At 41.7% G+C, this 21,171-nt stretch overlaps 2 protein-coding genes across 2 annotated transcripts; one reads left to right on the top strand and one right to left on the bottom strand.

Annotated features, from left to right (window-relative positions):
* Positions 1 to 4,569: 4,569 nt before the first annotated feature.
* LOC118427974 (kelch-like protein 26) lies at positions 4,570 to 16,111 on the bottom strand. Its single transcript, XM_035837940.1, has 9 exons — positions 15,855 to 16,111; positions 13,226 to 13,378; positions 12,418 to 12,624; positions 10,621 to 10,770; positions 9,906 to 10,115; positions 8,863 to 9,075; positions 7,091 to 7,244; positions 5,971 to 6,115; positions 4,570 to 5,312 (listed from the first exon to the last, which is right to left on the bottom strand). The coding sequence occupies exons 2-9, from the start codon at positions 13,358 to 13,360 to the stop codon at positions 4,769 to 4,771; spliced, it is 1,758 nt and encodes a 585-aa protein (XP_035693833.1). The 5' UTR covers positions 13,361 to 13,378; positions 15,855 to 16,111; the 3' UTR covers positions 4,570 to 4,768.
* Positions 16,112 to 17,319: 1,208 nt separating this feature from the next.
* On the top strand, positions 17,320 to 21,156 carry LOC118427917 (translationally-controlled tumor protein homolog). The gene is made up of 6 exons (XM_035837883.1): positions 17,320 to 17,511; positions 17,693 to 17,763; positions 18,546 to 18,730; positions 19,530 to 19,645; positions 20,024 to 20,130; positions 20,812 to 21,156. Exons 1-6 carry the CDS (start codon positions 17,484 to 17,486, stop codon positions 20,812 to 20,814), a joined length of 510 nt encoding a protein of 169 aa, XP_035693776.1. The 5' UTR covers positions 17,320 to 17,483; the 3' UTR covers positions 20,815 to 21,156.
* The last annotated feature ends 15 nt before the right edge of the window (positions 21,157 to 21,171 follow it).

Genomic DNA, 21,171 nt, shown 5'->3' with positions numbered 1-21,171 from the left:
TTCCCTGGCCGGTTATATTCCTCTGGCCGGCTTACTCCTCTGATTTGTTCCATTTCTACGATATTTCCAGCGATCCGGAGTCTGGTAGAGACTACCAAAGTCCCCTATTACAATTCAGCCAGGCGGGAGTCTGGTAGAGGCTACTAAAACATTATGCTTCACTCCAAGAAAGGATTTTACTAAGAGGGTTAACTTTCATGCTTTCGGGTTGAAGTAAGAACGACCTTATCTCCAAGCAGACGTCGGAGGGCAAAATCGTACCGTTTCCTATCACCCGGTTTTGTTATTCTTGCAGGTCGTTTGTTACGAACACGGAAAGTTATAAAACATTACAATTTTACCTTCCATCTGCTTGGAGACGAGGTCACGATTGGTTTGTTTTATAATTAGCTAAACATTTACCAGGTAAGGATCTAAACAAAAACACCCCCATAGTACAGGACACGTCATGCCGCTAAATATAAGGTGATAAAAAGAAACACTGAGTCACAAAACAACTACCCAGAATAACCCTGACTATGGTGATAAGCTAGTACTAGTATAAAGGGCACGTCATGTTGCTAAAGATAAGGTGACAGCACAACAAGAAGTACCGAGTCATAAAAAATAAAATAATCCTGTGGTGATAATCTGAAAAAAAGTCCATCCAGAGTGTTGAACACGTTGTCTGAAAAGATAATGCGACTGCCAAAAAGAAACATTGAGTCATGCAAAAAAAACCCAGGAAGTTTCACCCGACAATCTGTTAACGCGCTTTAACAGGTGTTTCCGTATTTTGTTCGGTCTGTTTCCTGGTTAGACTGAAAATGTAGACATTGGGCAGAACCAATTCAATTTGCTGTTTCTAGATTGTAGAAAAATATTATCCTGATATCATGATCAGGAATAACAGATCACGAAAATAGACGGAAGGATTTGTAACATCGCACACCGGGGCATGCCGCTACTAATTTTCTCTTATTCTTTTATTTTAAGCCCTGGTCACAAGAATCGTACGACGTCCGTGCGATGACATATTCCGCATATCGCACGATGATCGCAGTGGATCGCAGCTAAATCGTAAGCAAAATCAGCCATCGCAGAGCATCGGATGGTGTTCAAAATTTTTTCCAGCGTCGTACGATTTTTCACTTGTGTCTCTTCTGAATAGCCACCTGACGGCTTCCTATATTTAAACCATTGCTTCCGATTCTTCCCCGACTTACGACGCACTGCGCTTATACCGCGCATAAAACCTCCATCGCAGTCAATCGTACGATTCTTGTGACCGGGGCTTAACTGAAAATAGAATGAAAACGAAGAAAATAAATTAGCGCGGCCCGACGCAGACACTGGAAGGAGCAAAAGTAAGTTGAACACACAATAGTCTTCTCTATAACAGAAACAACTTTATTTGGATTTCACCAAATGTAAACATTTTTGGCAACACTCCATGGGTGGAGCCAAAAGTATCCCAGTAAGATAATGATGGCATTATAGACTTTCAAGATAAAGCCTATAAAATTTGGAACATTTTGACGTCTTCCAAATTTTGTCTCTCTCCAAACATGCAGAGGTAAAATATTTATAAATGTGAGCCAACTCTTTGGAATGTTCTTAATATAATATACGGACAAACCTGTACATAAGACCTGTCTATCTCCAGGTTATTACAAAAGACTGCAAAATGTAAAGTCAAACATGTAATAACTTTGTCTTTGACATGTAGCAAATATAATTTAGCATATGGAAACAACTTTAATTCATAAAGCTAATGGCAAAAGTGGCTGATAAACATTTTTTTCACTTTAACTCCTGGCATCATTTTAAGAAAAGCAGCAAGTGTTACAACATTGCATGGCCAGCAACTTCTTATAACCTTATACTTAACCACTACACAGACAAACCAACTGAATCTCTTGGTTCTTTTTTCAATAACTTTTTTTCTAAAAAAAAAAATTAAATGGGGCAATCCAGGGACCAAGAAACTAAACTGGTTTGGTCTCACATTAAGTATTAGAAGCTGCAGAAGTTATTTACAATAATTGCAGAAGCTATTTACAATATATTGCAGGGCTATACTGATTGCAGCTTGTCAACAATTTACAAACCTTAAATTGTCTCTTCACCTTCAATAGCTTAGTCTTTAGCACCTTAGCAGCATTTAGAACAACTGAGTAAATATTTTCTTTCACTGTTATGAAATTCCCAACACCTACATAGCCTGAGTACCATCCTCCGTACTGACCGCTGGCTCAATACTTTCGCTTGCTCACTGAAGACCTGGAGGGTTGTTGTTGGTCCTGGACTACCTGACCTGCTGGACTAGTCCCAGACCCCATCCCGGGACCACCTGACCCAAAGTCAAACAGGTCCGGACTAGTCCAAATTTTCTCGGACCACTTCAGACCGGGCCGGCCTAGTCCGAACTAGTCCACTGGTTTTTCAGTTTTGCAGAGGGAACCAAAGAGGATGGTACTAACACCTACATGTATCTAGTATCTAACAGTAGAACATAGAACAGTTAAAAACCTGCCAGATCGCAAAATGTTGACTAAAATCCAGTGAGCAATCTGAAGCCTGAATCTGATAATGATAGAGTAAAATTCATTGAACACTGATGGAAAAGTTAGATCATACGGGAATGAGTGAATGAGAGAGAGTGAGTGACTGAGAGAGGAATAAGTGTGAGTGAGTGAATGTGAGGATAACATGCATACATCAATTTAGCTACCACAAAAAAAAACAATACAGAACATGAAGTAGTGAAATTTGAGTTCCATATACAATCATATAAATGCACCTATAGCATCTTTACAGCTACCTTAAATTCATTGTTATTCATAAAACAATCGTTAAACATAGCACAAAGCACATGCTCTGGTCAGATAGCTCCGTAAAAACATACAATGTATATAAATACAGAACAAGACATAATAAAAAGCTGGAAAATTTTGAAGTTCTGGAATATATGTTTTCACAAAACATTTGTAATTTTCTCTCTCTGAGAATAAAACTCCTTACCCTTCTATCTGCCAAGTACCCATTTATACACCAAAGTTGAACCGGTTCTGCAGAAGGTAGCAGGTTAATCAAAGCTAAGGAATGTAGTAGAACAAATTTTCTCTTGGAGACATTTGAAACCAACTAGTACAATGTATCATCTGAACTACAGTAACATTTCTTACCCTCCTTCCTGCCAAACACGCATATATACACCAAATTTGCACCAGTAATTGCAGAGATTAGCAGGGTTAGGGTTAAGAGATGTAAAACGATATTTCTCGTAGAGAAATTTAAGACTAAAAACATGTTATCTAAGTAACAACAACATTTGTAAAACTTTTCTCCTCTCTAAGATTAGGCTCTGGCTGTTTTTTAAACTTTTTTTTTTAAGCTTAAACTTTTCTATCAGGCTTTGTATTTTGTACCGTTTTCTTGATGTCTCGTGAGAATAAAAACGGCTAAAACAAAAGTAAAACAAAAAAGCCAGAGCCTAACCTCTGCTTGGAGAGTAAAACTTATCCCGTCTGTGCATTAATTTATGCTCCAAATTTTTATTGATTCAGCAGAGCATGGCTTAGAATGTGTTCAGTTTTTAACCCATCATCTTGAGATGATAAATTCTTATTGGATAATTGTCATTAATAATAGTATTCTTGAATATCATCCAAACTGTATCTTGAAGATATCCTTACATTAAAGTTTTAAAATCTTATCTAATTTTCAAGAACATTTCTTAAGTATCTACCATCTACCATCTGTTGAGTAACAGCATCTTATCTGACAATAAGATTCCTTAACTATCTCCTCAACATGTCAATGAAGGTTAGACGTCCAGGTAATGAGACACACAAATAACACAATGCCAAAGTTAATGTAAATGCAGAAACTTTCGCGGTGGTTTAATGTTCACGGTTTTCGCGGTGGCCGCTTCACCGCGTATTAAAAACCACCGCGAACATTTTTTCCATGGCAGTACGAGACTACAGTGCATGGTGGTACCACGAAATTAAAACGGCCGCGAAAAGTCGTTTGTCCCGCTACCGCAAAATTAAATCCCTGCGAACTTAAATACATTTAAAGTACTCAAGAAACAGGATAGAGTTGTAAATGGTATATAATAGATTTAAAGATTACTAGCACATAGTTTTTGATATTTTCAGAAATGACAGAATTTATACATGTCATTTGGTTGCCAAATCCCTATTCTATGCCACATACCAGTTATGCAAGCAGCTGGACTTGGAAATGTTGATAGATGTTTCAGTTAGCATCAGGGCTCTAGCCAGCTTCTGTTTTTCCGTTAATTGATGGAAATTTGCTGCTTGTGACAGAAAATTTTTAAAACCATTACGTCAACCTTGACGGACAAAAATCCTTGGTGGATTAGCTACAGGCGGCTTGTTTTGCTATTGTTACTATTGTTGACGAAGTGTGTCGGCGCCCTCTCGCATATGATTATCTCATTAAAACCTGTTTTTCAAGGTCTCAGTTCAGTCTCTCTAACTCCTGGAATAGTGTTTTCGCGACAATGGGAATTGGCTGACGGAAAAAAAAATTTGAGCTGGCTAGAGCCCTGGGTAGCATCCACTACCTTTCGCCAGAGACAAATTGCTATTTGGCATATTTTATTACCTCGATGTCTAACCTTCATCAATGTAACAATTCTCTCTGGTTCTAAATTCTACCTTAAAACAATGAAGTAGCCAAAAAATGGCTACCAATTCTTAATTAGTTTTGCATTATGCAGCAGATAGAAAGCGAAAGATTCCCCTCTTGTTGCTCCTCAGTCATCCACCGCATGAGCGTATCTCCGCGGTAGTTTCACCACGCAGCACGCGACTCCCGCCGCCGCCTGTGGTAGGCTTGCCTCTCGTCTCCAGATGTTATCCTCCGGTCTATAAGACTGCGAGCTCCCTATCACGTCCCTGTTGTTCCAATCGTAACCTCCCAGCAAAAATATCTTATCGTCTATAACCGCCACGCCTGCTTCACTCTGTCCTGTCAGCATCGGCGCAATGGCGGTCCACTGGTCTGCGACCGGACAGTACGATTCCGCAGTGAGAACGTGTAGCCTCGCATCTCCGATATCCCCGCCCATGACGTAGAGTTTGTCTCCGAGCGTGGCCATGCAGTGCCAGATGCGACCGGTTGTCATCGGCGCGCGGCACTGCCAGGCGTTCTGTTCCGGGTCGTAGAATTGTAAGACGCGTTCGTGGGGGACGTTGTTCATGGAGGTGCCGTATCCGCCGCTCGTGTAGAGCTTTCCGTCGCAAACGCACCCCGCGTGGCCTGTGCTGTACCCGCGTAGCGGCGCCACGTACATCCATCTGTCAATACATCAATAAACCAATAAATCAATCAACGAATTATGTTTTTTATACAAGATACAAGAGATTTACTCATATTACCTTTTATTGTAGAATTGATCTCTATTTTGTAGTTTGTGGTTGTTGGTCATAATCTTTTTGTTGTATCAAGCTACCTTTGTAATGGTGGTGCCACGTACATCCATCTGTCAATACGTCAATCAACCAATCAATCATGTACATGACTGTTACAAAATACTACAAATTTACTCATGTTAGTCTTTCTTCCTTTGTACTAAGTAGAATTTAGAATAAAATATACTTTGTAAAATATTTTACATTCTGTAGTTTGTAGTTTACTGTACAAAAGACATTGATACAGCTCCTTCTGATGTACTGAACAGACAATACATGTCTAAGTTTTTAAAATATTTGGTCTAGCTTAAAGCCAAACATCTCTACCAAGGCACATACAGTTTTAGGGAGTATATTCTGTCTTTCTCCAAGCCTTTTGTTTTCATTTTGTCCTACATCTTTACATTAAAATTTCCAACAAGCAAGGAATCCATATGAATCTTAAGATCTTTCAACTTGAGAAGGATCAGAGGACTGATCGAAAGTTTGTTGGTAAGCACTTTATTTTGTGCATGGATATTAAGTCTTAAAATTGTAACATCACCTGTTCTCCCTTGGAAGAAAGGCCTCCACAGACTTGAGGTTCTGTTCCTTGTTTCTCCCACCGACGGCATAAAGTCTGCCCCCTAGCGCGCTTAGGTGGAAGTGCGCTCTCTTCTCATGCATGGACTTCATCTGTAACCACGTGTCTGTGGAAACAACAAAGGAAAGATAAACAGAAGACAATACTTGAATGTAATGTAGGGTGTGATATTAATATAATACATGTATATTGTATAGACTGATAAGTCAGGCCACATCTTGAACATGTAAAAGAAGCCATCAGACTTAAGTCCTGCTGCGCTTGCAGCCACAAGGCCTTCCTACGGGGGTCCGGAGATTGTAGAATTCGGCAAAAAAAAATCGGGAAATTGGCGGGGGGAGTCAGTCCAGGCTAAGGTTAGCATTCCCACCAGCCAGACCCTTTAGTAGCAAAACTCTCCTGACAAACTACTGTAAATGCAGAAATGTTCGCGGTGGATTAATATTCGCGGTTTTCGCGGCGGCCGCTTAACCGCGAATTTAAAACCACCGCGAACATTTTTCCATAACAGTAAGAGACTACAGTGCATGGTGCTACCGCGAAATTAAAACCACCGCGAAAAGTCCATTTTCCCGCTACCGCGAAATTAAATCCCCGCGAACTTAAATGCATTTACAGTATTCTCCCTGTAATAGCCAGCATAGTCAGTCTGGTAGAGACTAACATAGCCCTAGTACATACCTGTCCATACGTCATAGCGTGAGCATGTGGCCCAGCCTCATCCCCAGACGAGTACTGGATAGTCTGGTATGAAATTGTCCATGAAGGTTAGCATAATCCCACCAGTCGAACCCTTTAGTAGTAAAACTCCCCTGGCAAACTATTCTCCCTGTAAGAGCCAGCATTGTCAGTCTGGTAGAGACTAACACAGCCCTACTGCTGATGGACTATGCTGTGCTATTACAACAGAAACATACAGCTGGAGTAAGATCATACACACCAGTCCAAACATCGTAGCGTGAACACGTGGCCACAGCCCCATCCCCAGAGGGGTACTGGATAGTCTGGCCCCCTCCCAACTCCCACCTGTACCTATAACTGACGTTACGTTCAGGTATTCAGCCCCACCCCTAGTACATACCTGTCCAAACGTCATAACGTGAGCACATAGCCACAGCCCCATCCCCAGACGGGTACTGGATGGTCTGACCCCCCACCACGTAGAGGAAGTTGTCCATGATGGCCACACCATGGTGACATCTTCCCTCATCCATCGTACCCACCTCAAACCACCTCTGCACGACAAGGAAAGATGTGTGTTTGTTTTATACATTGGTGACCAGTAACAATTAGAGAATATATGAAAAAACAGACAAAAGCAAACATCAGACCTGCTGGTTATACTATTATTAAGAAATGAAATAACTTATTAGGCACTAAACCTTTTTTGGGGTAATACTGACTGGTAACTATTTTGCACTGCAGCAAGTGTCACTGCTGCAGTACTCTACACTGCAGCTAGGTGTTGCTAGGTACTGTTACTTCCATGGCTACTTCTACTCATACTACTTGTCCCACCATTGAGAGCCTTTCAGCACAACACTAGGTTTTCTTCAAACTCACATCGCTATACTGTTCAATTACTTTGAACTTTGAACTTTATTAAAATCACCACTTTGCAGGCAATTTAGCCTGAATTGTGTTGGTGTTTACAAGCTTCGTTATTAAACATTGTTTAAAAAGTTATTACAATTTTAAAGGCATACTTTACATTGACTTATAATTTTGCTTAAAATCACAAATTACAGACGTTTACTATACATATTTGTAACAATGAGTTCGGTACACGTCATACGGATGTGATAGTGCGTTAATTGTCATTCAACAGAGCAAGGGCCCTGGGGATAAACGATTGCGAATGTCTGTTGGACCGGCTCAGTGGCAGCTTAAAACGGGGAGCCCGTCGTAGCTGGTACTGACACTCTGTAGCCGGCTGCAGGAACTCCTGGCAAGGGTGAGTGGCGTCAGCCACCACCCTTCTCAGTTCACGTACAGTCGCATCCCGTCTCCGGGACTCCAAGGTAGGTAGCTGTTCGTAGGGTATACCGATGATCCTGCAACAGGACCTCTGGACTTTCTCCAGCTCTTCAGCCAGACCGCGGGGTAGACCTCCCCACACCGGTGAGCCGTACTCCAGTACTGGGCGGATGAATGTCTTGTAGATCTGGAGAAGTACGTCTGCTGGTAGCCCGGCTCGTTTGGACAGTCGCAGGTAGTGAATCCTGGGGCTGACTTTCGACAACATGTACTCAATGTGTGGGCCCCAGGACAAGTCGTCGCTGACTATCACTCCAAGGAGTTTGAACCTCCGCACACGCTCTACGTTCTCCCCGTTCAAAGTAAGTGGCTTTTCGGTAATTACCGATCTCAAAGTTCTTCTACAGCAACAGTTTCTTTTCTCAGACTGCCAAACGTTTGGAACACTCTCGACAATTGTCTCCCTCAGTTACAACCTATGAGGCTTCGAAACCAATGTTCACCGCTATCTCCTTGCACAGTTATTTCCAACTTCCTAGTATATTGCCATGAAGTGATTTGATAATCTTGCTCCAAACAATCCCGTTAAAAAAGAACTGTTAGACGCAAAACATCCTTTTTTCCTCCACAATCCTCCTAACAGGAGGAAGTTCCATGCTAAGAGCTTCTTTCCTAGAAATACATCGTTATGCATATAGAATAAGCTACCACGGACATGCTTCCCCATGGGGTACAACCTGAAACTGTTTAAGTAAAGGGTTAACAGACATCTTTCTTCACAATACAGCATTGTAACCCAAAATGCTTGAGTGGCTCCATGAGCCTTGTTTTGCGGTGAATCCTAAGTAAATTAAAAAAAGAAGAAGACGGACGTACCCTGACCAACTGGCCATGCACCTTGTCCTTCACCACGCGGTCGTCGGTGTAAGGGGTTCCTCCGATACACACGATGGCTCGCAGGATCGACCGCACGCCGGTGCGCGCCGACTGGAGCTCGTGTTGGCGGTAAGGAAGAGTCTGGTAGTTAAACGCCTCCAGGAGAAACTTTCGGCAGGTCGAGTCGCTGTCCATGATGTCAACGGACTGTACCTGGGTAGGAAGCAATGAAAATCGAATAAAACTTTAACTGAAATCGAGTTCAAATGTCCAAAACAATAATAATACGGAAGTGTCTGGAAGTTAAAAGCCTCCAGGAGAAACTTTCGGCAGGTCGAGTCGCTGTCCATGATGTCAACTGACTGCACCTGGGTTTGATGCAACAAAAATTGTATAAAGACTTATCTGAAATTGAGTTCAAATGTCCAAAACAATATTTTATCTTATACAGGATTTTTATCTTAACCAATATGAAAATGAAAAAAATATATGAAAAATAAAGAAAACTAGAAATGTCACATTTGCAAGCAAATATGTTTACCTTCACATATTGCATTCTAACACTGGCAACAGTTATTCCAACACATTTCTAAATATAGTGACGCAAGCCCCTCTAGCTCTGTGCTAAGACATTTGCTGCATCACGTAACCGAACACCACGGAGTGTCTGCTACTTTACCGGTTACCATGGTGACAGTCGTATGGTCCAGGTCATTGACCTTATTTCTTTGGAGAAGAGGAAACAGAGCAAAAACAACATCTTTAGTGAGTTACAGTTTACCTTCCGTGAAAGTAAACATAATGAAAATAACAGTACCTGGTTGACCAGGTCGCCCGGGCTCATGAGAGGAAACCGAATGTTTTCCATGATCTGGTTTGTGTACATGTGTCTATGTTCCTTAGTGTACTTACCTTTAATTTATTTCCCTTTGTTTACTTGTTCTGATCACTTGTTACTAACACCATACACATTGCTAGTAATCCCTGTATAGAGGCTAAGCAGTAGAAGATGGCTGATGCAAAATGAATGACAATAGCAGTACCTGGTCGACCAGATCGCCCGGACTCATGAGAGGAAACCGGATGTTCTCCATGATCTGGCTGGCGTACGCCATGCGCGCCGGTTCGTGCCGCAGCCAACGCAGTGCGATGTGGAACAGCTCGACCTCGTCACAGCCCAGCAGCCAATCGCTGCCGATCAGCTCCGACACCCGCTCCAGGGGCAGGCTCAGGAAGTCATCAATCTGCGACACCTGAGGAGAGAAGAAATGGTTGTATGGTGCAATTGGAAGGCCTGAAGCTTGAGCTGTGTGTCTAAAGAAATTTCACGTACAGGTGCTGGTACAGGTTCAGGAGTTTAAGTACAGGTCCAGACCTTTTCCTGTACCTAAACTAGTTTGATCGATTGTCTGTAAGTTATGAATGTAGCTTTAGTGAAAAATTGTAGTCTTTGTATGAGGATTTAGATATTTGAAACTCAACACAAAGTTTTCAACTGCAAGATTATCACAATTTTCATCTTTGAACTGGAATTTACTTATCTTTAGTCTCAAACAGTGATATTCAGTGGTGATTTAGTTTGTTTAGGTACCAGAACAGATACACAGATGTTTAGGTCCGGACCTGTACCTAAACAATTTCAAAGGTATGTTGCAGGTACGGGAATCTAGGTACACAGCCCTACCTGATGAACCCTGTAACTACTGTACAAAATTGATGAAAGTTATACATGTACAAAAAAAAAAAAAAAAAAATCACCTGTTTGAAGTGCATCAGCATGAACTGGTTGACCTGGTTGGCGACCGCACTGAGGTCATAGTTCGCGGCGATCTGACCAATGGCGATGCAGTTATCGACGTTGATCTCCGCCACGAGAAACTTCTCCACAATAACGATGATGGGCAGGACCTGGGGATGGAAAGATTCACTTCTAATTCAGCATTCTGATGTACAGTTAGGTGTCACACACACACAATACACATGCTGCGGAAAAAACAAAACCTGATGCATATGCACACATGTGTGCCTGTCACAGTGTGGGTGTACAAGTATGTGTGTGTGTGTGTGTGTGTGTGTGTGTACGCATTGTCTGTGTGTGTGTGCAAGTGTGTGTGTGCATATGTGTTCATTATATGCATGTGTGCATATGCATCAGGTTTTGTTTTTTTCTGTGTTGGACAATGCTTGATACCATGACTGTGAAAAGTAACAAGTACATGTACATTCATATCAAAAATCTCACTCATCAACAAAATCTTACTTGCCCGATCAGGCATGCACTTACCCTCCCCCACTTGCCCGGGACAATCGGACTATTGGATTTGAACGTGCTTTGATTTCCAATGATCATTGATAAAATTGACTGGTCAAAGGATAGACAAACAGATTGATTGATTGACAGACTGACCTGTAGATGACTGGCGGCTCCAATGACGTCCTGCACGATCTGTAGACTCAGTCCAGGGCGAGACGTGTACGCAAAGTCAAGAACGTGCTTTGATTTCCACTAATCATTAATGAATTGATTGATTGATGGATTGACTGGCTAATTAAAAGATTGACTCACCTCACCTCACCTTGACAACTGTATCTCTGTTATATACATTGCATGACCCTTGTCTCTTCCCTCATGACCTCAACGAAAAGTGGCCTTAGCAGGCCGATTTGAGCTTTCATGAATAAACAGAGGTTGAAACAAACAAAAACAAACAAACCTGTAGATGACTGGCAGCTCCAATGACGTCCTGCACGATCTGTAGACTCAGGCCGAGGCACGACGTGTACGCAAAGTCAAGAACGTGCTTTGATTTCCAATAATCATTGACTGACTGACTGATTGATGGATAGACAGATTGATGGATTGATGGATTGACTGATTGACTGGCTAATTGAAAGATTGACTCACCTCAATTCACCTTGACAACTGTATCTGTTGTTACATACTTTGTCTGACCCTTGCCTCTTCCCTCACGACCTCAATGAAAAGCGGCCTGCAGGCCGATTTGAGCTTCCATGAATAAACAAACTTTAAGGTTCAAACAAACAAAAACTAACAAACCTGTAGATGACTGGCGGCTCCAATGACGTCCTGCACGATCTGTAGACTCAGTCTGAGGCGAGACGTGTTCCAATAATCATTGATCAATTGACAGATTGATTGATTGACTGTTTGACTGACCTGTAGATGACTGGCAGCTCCAATGACATCCTGCACAATCTGTAGACTCAGGCCGAGGCGTGACGTGTTCCAATAATCATTGATCAATTGACAGATTGATGGATTGACTGTTCTGTTTGACTCACCTGTAGATGACTGGCAGCTCCAATGACATCCTGCACAATCTGTAGACTCAGTCCGAGGCGAGACGTGTTCCAATAATCATTGATAAAATTGACTGGTTAAAGGATAGGCAGATACACAGATTGATTGATTGACTGACCTGTAGATGACTGGCAGCTCCAATGACGTCCTGCACAATCTGTAGACTCAGTCCGAGGCGTGTTCCAATAATCATTGATCAATTGACAGATTGATTGATTGACTGTTTGACTGACCTGTAGATGACTGGCAGCTCCAATGACGTCCTGCACGATCTGTAGACTCAGTCCGAGGCGAGACGTGTACGCAAAGTCAAGAACGTGTTGCAGCCCGTTGGCCGACACGCCCTTGAGTTCGACGTGTGTCTCGCTGGACTCTCGCATCCCGCTGGTGAACATGGCCTTGAAGTAGTCGCTACAGGAGGCCAGGACGGCTCGGTGCGCCTGGGAAAGTGAATGTGATATTGATCCAATTGACGATTGATGTGATACAGATGTAGTTTAGCACACTGATTGTGACTGAAGTGCTAGAATTCAGAGGCTACGATTAGCTTTGGTGGGGATAAAAATGAATTCTATCAGGCCTATACTATTGGTAGGATTTTATTACAGGGGTCCAAACTTCTTGGTGAGTCCCTGCAAGTGATATACTAGTAGGCATTAGTATGGGGTCCAGGGGAGTTTTAGCAAATTTTTGTTGGTGCATTTTAAGGTATCCTCAAGGGCAAACTGTCATTACTATCAGAGAGAAGAAGACTGTGATCACAAATGAACTAGTGACATTGATTGTCAATCAGAATTTCTTGCTTGTCAGAGGATCTGCTGCAGTAGAAGGGCATCTAGTGTGTCTAATTTCTTTATCGTATTTAGAGCATTTTTAGTGTCCTAAAGATGGATGGATGCATGTCTGGCTAGACCTGATGGCCACCACAGGAGAATGGATGAAGAGTTTTTAATAAAAGTGGCCCAGAAAGGCTAACCACTAGGCCGTACGATGCCACAATTGTTGTTGGCGGGGATAAATTAAAAACGAATTCTACGTTACCTGGAAGCCCTGGTCATCAGCCACCAGTGTGACGTCACACAGCAGGCTGTCTGAGCGGAGCGCGTTCAGTCCCCGTAGCAGGCTGTCGCTGTGTTCGTCCGACACGTACGATCGCGTGTAGTAGTTATCTGCCATTGCTGTGGATGTCACTCACTGGAGAACAGGAACAAAGACATGATCAGAGATGGCAGACTTCACCCCCTAACAATGGTTTGTAACAAAAACTGTGAACAGCACCCATGAAGATGTATGGCATTGTTGTATTGTGTATACTGGGCATCTCAGAAACATTGACAGACACACACACACACACACACACAGACACACACACAAACAGACAGACACACATACCAGTACTAGCACTAGTACTACTTCTAGTTCTGTCAGTAGTACACCAACAGGCACACAGACATACACGCACACACACATGCGTGCACACACACGCAAAGACATGCACACATAGTACACACACACATAAACACACACACACACATCACTGTGGATGTCACTTGTGAACAGGAACAAGGCGGCAATAAGTATGACTGTGTAAGGCTTTTAGTTTTAGCTAGGATTTTATCAGAAAAGGTCGAAATCTCTTAGCGACTGAGAGTCTGTATCTGTATCTGTATCTATATGGCCGGTATAACCGCCCTTCGGCGGAACACACCAGCTTCGCAGGCACGCAGCGCGGCAGCAGTTGGTTATATTACACCGAACGACCCGTCAGGAGTCGCTGCGCAGAATGCACTACAGTCCTGACCTGAGTATTGTACATAGGGGCTCTGGCAGTATCCACCTTTCATAGTTCAGAGTTTTAGAGAATTTTAAGTTGAAATGGTGCATTATATAATACAAACACACACACACAGACACACACACACAGACAAGCACAGACACACACACAAAGTGACAAACACACACACACACACACAAATTAATTTATGAACATACACACATATAACGGGGGGGATCCAATGTCCGGTAACTGTTCTAAGTGAATGCGCATGGCTTTTGTCATCGTACGTTTTACTGACAACCCATCAAAAACAATATAAGATCTTGTTAACAACCATATAACTGTGATTTAAGCTGTGCAGACGTATGTTTCCTTTAACGGTAGCATTCCGAACTTTACTTTGACAGCGCGCGAAAGTTTTGGCAGGTTTGGACTTGCGTTTCAGTGGAACGTTCTAACACAAAAAAGGGGGTCCAAACTCCGATAAGTTAACAACCAATCCATCTCTGCATATCTTTAAGCATCCTATGCATGCAAAATAACACTAAGCTTCTGCAATACTATTTTTTGTCACAAATATATGCAATATTTTGAATTACGATGCATATTTAAATACGTTTACTTACAAGGATTACCTCTCACGGTGAAACCAACCTGTCGCCAAAAAGAAAAATGGCGGCACTTTGTTTACGTCTGCCTGCGATTACACTTTTTCACTTTCGGCTTCTGTATTTCCTGCTTCAACCTCGTTTTTAACAGCAGAAATGACTACAGGATTTCTTTAGTCGGTAGGGATCGATTTTCTTGAATGATTGGTACTCTACTGACGGGTTGACTAACTCCATCGTGTTGAGCATCGCTCGGCTTCCTTCATAGGTGATTGACAAAGATGGCGGGGTTGACAGGGCCGTGAATATGCGGCATAATTCAGCTCCGATGATCCAACTATAAAAGCAAAGACACGGCATAGCTGTGCTTATTTAGGAAGTTTTATAGATAGCATTCTCATCTGTGGTGGTATCTTTTCACATTTCGTATTTGACGATGAATTATTTAATAGTTTCCCGGGCCATGTTCTCGATATGTTCGCTCGTCAGCATGCACGGAAGGCGTCAAACTTGTGTACTTTTTTCAATCGTTATCTGTTGGGGCTTACCAACTTGGACGCATACTCTGACTTTTCAGTTATTTACAACAAGGTTTAGTCCATAACAAGTTGCACTTATTATGTGCAGACACTTATGCATATCTCCGCAAAAATGATTTTAAAATCCTACCGGACTTTGGACCCCTACCGGACTTTGGACCCCTCCCGTTATACGCACAAACATACACACACAAACACACACAGACATACACACACACACACACTGTCACACACATACACACAAACACACACACACACAAACAAACAAATGATCTGTACATCAAGTAGTTATATACAACAGTTATATACATCATAGATTCATACCTTACCTGTGTTGGGGAGGGGGGCATTTTAGAACGTAGGAGAGATACGTATAACATTCTTTGCACAACAGGTTACTCGTCTTACTGTAACATCTATTTACGATTCCTTTGCTATATGACAAGTAATACAATGAACAACGTTACCTTTAGGGTATGTCTGAGTCAGAAAGAGAGGTAATAATATCTATGACATGATTCATAAATATATCTGTGTTTTTCTTTTAGTATTCGAAGCACAAGTCTCTATCGACGGAATTTAATCGTCTCACTTCCTTGTGCAGTTCCGGTCATTTTCTCGGCTGTTGTCTACGATTTATCGATCCCAAAACAACGAACAAACTCGCGAAAAACAGATAATATTTGTAAGCTATCGGTCACACCCATCCCACCCACACATAACGTTAGATACCTGGTGGGCCTTACCTTTGTTTTGGAAAAAATGGAAGACAGTTTATCGAACTAAGACGGCTTTAGAAGACGTCGTAGAAGACTTCTTGACATTCGGCGGTCTTGTCTTGGGCACAAGCTCCTCGGAAAATGCCGGGCAAAACATAACCTGTTGAGAAAAGGTGTTTTTGTGGGCCGGTAACGTCCGCCTGTGTCTCACCTGGCCATTCCATATCCGGTACCGCTGTACCTACAGGGCAAAGGTCAACTGCTGCTGACGTCAGGATCACGTGGTATATAGGACCGTGGATGGTAGGGATGGATGGATGGATGGATGAATAGATGGATGGATGGATGGATGGAGGAATAAATGAATGACAAAATGGATCACATTGATAGATGGATGGGTACAATGAATGAATGAATGAATGAATGAATGAATGAATGCATGAATGGATGAATGAATGAATGAATGAATGAATGAATGAATGAATGAATGAATGAATGAATGAAAAGAATGAAAGACAGGAAAAAAATGAAGCTGCATTTTCCATGGCAGTAAGAGACTACAGTGCATGGTGCTACCGCGAACTTAGAACCACCGCAAAAAGTCCCCTTTCCCGCGAAATTAAATCCTGGCGAACTTAAATACATTTACAGTATTTCAATGGATGAATGGATACTTGTAGTTTGATGGATGGATGCATTTCCAATAAATGAATACTAGTAGTTCGATGAATTGATGGATGAATGAATGAATTTTCAATGAATGGATATTTCGATGGAAGGATGGGTGAATGAATGCATATTTCGATGGATGGCTGAATGAATGAATGAATGAATATTTCAATGGATAGATGTATGAATGAATGAATGAATGAATGAATGAATGAATGAATGAATGAATGAATGAATGAATATTTCGATAGAAGGATGATGAATGCATGAATGGGGGAATATTGCCTCTGGACAACCAAGTTCGTTATCTTAGCAAATTAACCTACCCTTTATCATCATCAGGAAAAACTACAGTACATGAGTGAAATGGGAAAAGCAATCAGAGTTTTTCACCTCTTGAAGTTTTGACGCCGTAAGGAAGGGGTTATTGTCCTGGATATATAATAAAGAAAACAAGTCAAACTTGTCAACTGAGATACCAGCGGGTGGAGTCCAATTGTTTTCCTTATTATATGGAGCTGCTAGATACAAAACTTGTGATAAGAACTTTATTTGATACCAGATTTCCTGGGTAAAGGAAAGGAAAAAAAAAAAACGTTAATCGACTTAATCTTAAAAAAAAAATCTATTTATTAATCTAATTCTCATAAGGGTCGTTCCTCTCGTTATTTATCAACTGATTTCTAAGGGAAGCCTGGATCAATATGCAACAAATCAATCAGCATAAACTTAGAGTTGCAAATCCATCATTTCTTTGTCTCTTTCGCTTATTTTATCAACCGTCATAATTTCTGTCAGCTGAAATACAAAAACGACCGGAGAAAGGACATCGGAAGCCCTCGGGTCTGATGACGTCATCTTCGTGGAATGCCGCCGCCCTTCGTGAGTCATCGTCATTGCGCAATCGCCGGCTCTCGTCCTTTTCCGGATCTTCCATCTTGACTGCCACACGTACGTCCAACAGGATCCGTCTAACATCCAGCCAAAATGATCGTCTATAGGGACATCGTCACCGGTAAGGGGCACAAAACACGTCTTCTGAAGAGTTAACATCAGTATTTTGTGATTTTTTTGTTCATTTGTGTTACGATGGTAGGATAAATTTCAGGTTTCTACTAACGTTAATCTAACAGTACACGAAATTGGTTCTCTAATGCCCCCCTCCCCCTTTCTTTTTTCTTCTTCTTTTCACATAGGCGATGAAATGTTCTCCGATTCCTACAAGATCAAGTTGATTGATGACTTCTTCTACGAGATCGAGGGAAAGGTACGTGCATCTTGTTTGCTGATTTTTGTGAAAACTTGAAGAAGACGACAAGATGGCCCGTTGTTAGGGAGGAGGGGGGGGGGGGGGTCATAATCTCTGTTACACAGTTGAAAAAAAAAATCCTCACTTTTCTGTTTTCATCGACAAAATCGTCTGATGAAATCCATACTTTTAGAATCTGCAACGAGTAACGAGTCCTGTTAGACTTGAACTTGAAGACCTTGTATAAAACTGAAGTGGAGGATGAACAAATCTTTTGTTTGAAATGCATGTAGTCCTGTCTACTAATTACTATTGTAGTATTTGGTCTTGTAAGTGCGTTCTTTGAAATATAGTTACTTGATACTATTCACTAGAAACTTGAGTTGTCAGGTTTTTGTATGCTGTATACTAGTATATATAGAGACCTGTCTTGAATGAACAACTAGAACCTAGAAGTATTCCAGAAATAGACATAGAATTTCTGTCATTGAATTTGTCCCCTTGGTGACAAAACATGCACTGATTCTGCATGCATTGGCATTAAATAACTGCATAATGTAAACCAAACAAGATTAAATTCGTAGTGGAATTTGTTATCAACAAGCACAGTAGGGGCATCTTCTCTTTATGGTTTTAAAGAACGCTTGCAGATAGATGTGCAAAAGTTAGGTGTGACGGATCGTTCATTGTAATATAACCAGCTGTTGTGTCCAATTTCTTGCTATTTTAAGAAAAGCAAGTCCAAAAAACGCCAGGACGCATGCCTGGCTAAAAGCGTGATGTGATGTGTGTATTTCTAGATGACCACTGAGAAGGGAGGCATTGACGAGTCCGCCATCGGAGGCAACGCCAGCGCTGAGGACGCAGGGGAGGGACTGGAAGAATCCGCGAAGCAAGGCTGCAACATCGTCCTTGCTAACAGGCTTCAAGAAACCCAATATGCCAAGCCTGATTACAAAATATACATCAAGGCATACAGCAAAAGGTGAGTTAGACTCACTTAAAGGAGTCAGGGCTCGAAATACTGGGTGCATGTGCACCCAGGTGCACCCAAAATTGGAGCTGTGCACCCAATTATTTTCTGTGCACCCAATTATTTTCTGTGCACCCAAATATTTTCTTAGGTTTATGTATGTAAAGATATCAAAGTATACTAGTATACATCATATTCTTGACATCTAAGTGTTAGAAAGATAATAAAGATATCTGTCATGGTACTTGTTTAATAATTCAATAGCTTGCAGCTAAGTTTAATTATTAGGTTATTGCTTACATTTAAGTGGTGCACCCCAAAATTTTTTGGTGCACCCAATTTTTAAAGCTGGGTGCGCCTAATCCCAAGAATGAATTTCGAGCCCTGGAGTGCTATTTTCTAGTAGGGTATGTATAAATGAGTACACAGTCAGCTGACTTTTTGCACAATTTCACTTGTGTGTTTGTACAACAGACACTTATGAAATAGTTGAACTGTAATTTAGGAACCCACCATCGTGCCATCAACATTTCAGGTTGCCCCACTTCCAAGTTATTACTCTGTTCAAGTCAGCAATATCCAAAATTATCTATACGTTATGTGTGACTTATGTTTCATTTTGTCAATAAATAAATACTCAAGCTTTTGCACGTATTTGGAAGAAAAGTGGTGTTCCAACTGCAAAACTTCAGGTTGCGCACTGCGCTACCTAGGTCTAAAGTTGCACCAAGCAAAATATGGTTTCATCTGCAAATGTGCAAGTGAGTATTTCAAACACTGTAGTGCTGATGTCTTTCTTCCTTGATGACAGAATCCTGGATCATCTAACAAAGAACAACCCGGAAAGGGTGGACGGTTTCAAGGCGGCTTCAGGGCCTGCATTGAAGAAAATTATGGGCAACTACAAGAACTGGCAATTCTTCACGGGTAAGTCATAAAATATAAGTGAATAGTAGAGAAAAATGGGCGTCTGCACCACCATTGCTATCTTTTATACTTAAGCAGTCAATGCAGCTAATAACAATCCAGATACGCGTACATCATAGGGCATTTATGTATGAAACCCAGTACATGGACCAGTGTTGTTTAGCTGCAGGTAGACACCAGAAATACCTGCACAGCTCCAATTTTACCTGCACTAACCTGTATGTACCCAGTACATACCAGTGCACTTTAGGTGCAGATAGACATCAGAAATACCTGCACAGGTCCAATTTTACCTGCACTAACCTGCATATACATATACAGGTGGTATTTCGAGCCCTGAACTGGGATGTGAGATTTCCCTTTTTGTTTCCCCTTAAGGTGAGAAGATGGACCCCGACGGTATGGTGGCCCTGCTGGACTTCAGGGAGGATGGAGTCACCCCATACATGCTCTTCTTCAAGGACGGCCTGCTGGAGGAGAAATTTGTAAGTCTGGAAATGGCTGCATCTTAATCTCCAAGCAGATCCTACGATGGCATAAGATACTGTAAATGCATTTAAGTTCGCGGGGATTTAATTTCGCGGTAGCGGGAAAAGGGAATTTTTCGCGGTAACACCATAGGCTGCAGTCTAATACCATAATAGAAAAATGTTCGCGGTAGTCACCTTGAAAACCGCGAACATTAATCCACCACGAATATTTCTGCATTTACAGTAGTACCAAACTGGCCTAGGAGTCTAGTCAGCCAAGAAGTGTCCTTTGCCTTGGTAGTGAAACACACTCCTAAGCCGGCTTCACTCCTCTGCCAGCTTTTGATACTAGCTTATGCTACCGTAGGATCTGCTTGGAGATTATGCATCTAGCCTGGGCAGGGTTGTAGCCAGCGCCTGTCCTTCCGCCCTTTGACGAAAGTTTGCAGCTGGGAATGAAAAAAAAAATGTCCTCTTGACTTCAGGGATCATACAAATTTTGGATGAGGGCGATAATTTTTTCTTTATTGGCCTGCCCACATAAGTCATCCATATAATGAAATCAACATGGCCTATGAGGGCCAAAACAGTAGGTAAAGAAAAAATGTAACTTACTGCAAAGAAGAGTTAATGTTTTCATCATTTTTTTCTTTTGTTCACATTTATGACATGGTTCTCTTTTGTTTTCCTTCACAGTAATGTAACAAGACGGCACGGAAATCTACCCTAACACCAGTGCACCTTGCCAACTTCCAACTCTCTGCAACTTCCAACTCTGGTCGCTAATCGGAACATCGTCTTGCGGACTCATGCCTAGATAGTTCTCAAGATATGCACGTTTTTAAATTAAAAAAAAAGAAAAGAAAAAAGAAACAGAAAGAAAATAAAAGCTGTCTGATACAACAGAGGCTGTATGGACAATATTGAGGCAAACACCACCCTGGACTCTTACAAATAAATCGCATATTGACAATGTAGCCAAGTTTGTAACAATGGTAGCATTGTCATTTTGCTACACGAATAAAAAGCTGTGACTTCTTATGTTGCAAGTGGTTG

This window comes from Branchiostoma floridae, chromosome 12, assembly GCF_000003815.2.
Source record: "Branchiostoma floridae strain S238N-H82 chromosome 12, Bfl_VNyyK, whole genome shotgun sequence".
Taxonomy (NCBI): domain Eukaryota; kingdom Metazoa; phylum Chordata; class Leptocardii; order Amphioxiformes; family Branchiostomatidae; genus Branchiostoma; species Branchiostoma floridae.
Note: the sequence above shows the minus strand (reverse complement) of the source record. Positions and strands in the feature narration are given on the sequence as shown.